Here is a 1,948-nt window from a genome sequence, read left to right as displayed (position 1 = left end):
CTGCTCCTTGGATGCTGCCTGACCTGCTGCGCTTTTCCAGCAACACATTTTCAGCTCTGATCTCCAGCATCTGCAGTCCTCACTTTCTCCTCTGAAGCCAGGAGGTCTAGTTTCAAGTCCCTCCTGCTTTAGAAGTATCATAACATTCCTGAACAGGTTGTTTTTTTTAAAAAAGCCCATAAATCTTGTATATTGGGAAATAATTTGGTTTCAACATCCTTGATCGTAGAATCATAGAGGAAGTTGCTCACTGATAATAGAATAGCTATGGCCTAACTGAATGGTGGAACAGCTCAAAGGCTGTATTGCTCCTTTTTTAACTATCCATTGCAAAATGGTGCACTTTTTGTTAAATAAATAGATCCTTATCACGTATACAGTTTCCAGAAGCTCATGAAGTTTTGTGCAAGTACTTGCGACTTCTCATTCTGCAGCTGCTGCCCTACCTCATCAGTATCTCTGCAATTCGGAATCCAATGCCAGACCCTCCTCCGGTGATGAATGCCACTTTGTCCCTATTCAGATATGCAAGAGGTAAACATCAATAGCTATGTATTACTTTATTAAAATCAGGAAGTACAATGACACCTCCCATCACAACAGTTCTGTCGGGTGCAAGAGAAAATCCTCCTAGGGTAAATGAAGTGTACGAAAATCTCTGTTCCCAGGTACATTTACTAAAAAAAAGTCCTTTAAATATAACGTACTGTCACTAGCCCCAAATTACCCACTGAAAATATAAAACGGCTTACTTCAGCATGTCATCTCTGAATATATAGGAATAGTTCAACAAACAATCATCTGTGTCCACTTCCTGAGGGCTGCTGCTCGTCGCAGACATGATTGTTTCTCAGGAATCGGTTTAAATCTTCGTCCTATCTCTTTTTGTGGGAAGGGGGAAGAAGCTCCTACACAGACTCCAAAGATAGACTTCTCACAAACTGGAGAGAGAATTTCCGGACAGTGAGCCCTTCGGACTCTTAACGAAGATCCTAAAACAGAATCAGATACACGGAGTCAAATTCCTTTTCAGAGCCCTGGTCACAAGATCAAAATCCCAGAACAACGCACCAACACAGAGACGGCTCTCATCAACCACAACCATTCCTGATGAAAGGCTTACGCCCGAAACGTCGATTTTCCTATCCCTCGGATGCTGCCCTGACCTGTTGTGCTTTTGCAGCAACACACTCTCGACTCTAAGGTCCAGCATCTGCAGTTCTCACTTTCCCCTCACAACCAACACCATCCAAAACCCCAGACAACAATAAGCATGCGCCGCCGACACGCTGATGACGGGAAAAACTACATTTCCCACAATGCCATTTAGACGGGTTAACCCTCGTATATTCTCGACTATGGTCGGCAATTCACGGCATCGCGAGGCGTCGCTTCCGCTTCTCGCCGGTTGTTACGGCAACTGCAAGTACGCTGAAAGCACTGTTGAATCGAAGCTAACAGCAGGAAAAACGTGCAGGAGGACGGCCAACACCGGTTGTTCTCCAGGTAATGCCGCTTTCTGTCACACTTGAGACGAGGGGAGGCACTATTTTTTTCAAGTGGATAATGCGGAGTTGTAGTTACAGGTAGGCCGCAACCTGGGGGCACAGCACTAGCTGAGTCGTGTGATGTGCCAGTTGGATTGGAAAATTTCAACGTCAGGGCCGGATATTCGGGTTCATCAATCGGAAAAATCTCTCGGACCAACCTGAAAACAGGTAGCACCCGAAACACAACACCCTCTTCCCACTCTATCACTAAAATGCTGACAGCGGAGATGGTGCAAATCTGAAAGAAAAACAGAAAATGCTGGAATTACTCAGCAAGTGAGGCAGCATCTGTGGAGCATAAAAACAGACCATCGACCCGAAGTCTATCATCAGAATTGAGGAGAAAGTGAGGACTGCAGATGCTGGAGATCAGAGCTGAAAATGTGTTGCTGGAAAAT

General features: G+C 45.1%; 2 protein-coding genes across 3 annotated transcripts in view; one reads left to right on the top strand and one right to left on the bottom strand.

The window, feature by feature from the left end:
* The window catches only part of decr2 (2,4-dienoyl CoA reductase 2, peroxisomal), a 10,589-nt gene extending 9,172 nt beyond the window's left edge, over positions 1-1,417 (bottom strand). Inside the window, exons 1-3 of the mRNA XM_043711519.1 lie at positions 1,167-1,417; positions 753-992; positions 447-515 (exon numbers count right to left, since the gene is read on the bottom strand). Of these exons, the coding sequence (XP_043567454.1) occupies positions 447-515; positions 753-841 (158 nt within the window). The 5' untranslated portion in view covers positions 842-992; positions 1,167-1,417. The remainder of the gene's footprint in view (positions 1-446; positions 516-752; positions 993-1,166) is intronic.
* Positions 1,418-1,420: 3 nt separating this feature from the next.
* The window catches only part of ift140 (intraflagellar transport 140 homolog (Chlamydomonas)), a 137,511-nt gene continuing 136,983 nt past the window's right edge, over positions 1,421-1,948 (top strand). Inside the window, exon 1 of one of the 2 annotated variants that reach the window (XM_043711518.1) lies at positions 1,421-1,506. The gene's annotated coding sequence lies outside the window, so the exon portion shown is untranslated. Of the gene's footprint in view, positions 1,507-1,599; positions 1,719-1,948 lie in introns of those variants that run through there. The other variant, XM_043711517.1, reaches the window with a different exon arrangement.

The sequence above is a fragment of the Chiloscyllium plagiosum genome, chromosome 21 (genome assembly GCF_004010195.1).
Source record: "Chiloscyllium plagiosum isolate BGI_BamShark_2017 chromosome 21, ASM401019v2, whole genome shotgun sequence".
Classification (NCBI taxonomy): Eukaryota; Metazoa; Chordata; class Chondrichthyes; order Orectolobiformes; family Hemiscylliidae; genus Chiloscyllium; species Chiloscyllium plagiosum.
Note: the sequence above shows the minus strand (reverse complement) of the source record. Positions and strands in the feature narration are given on the sequence as shown.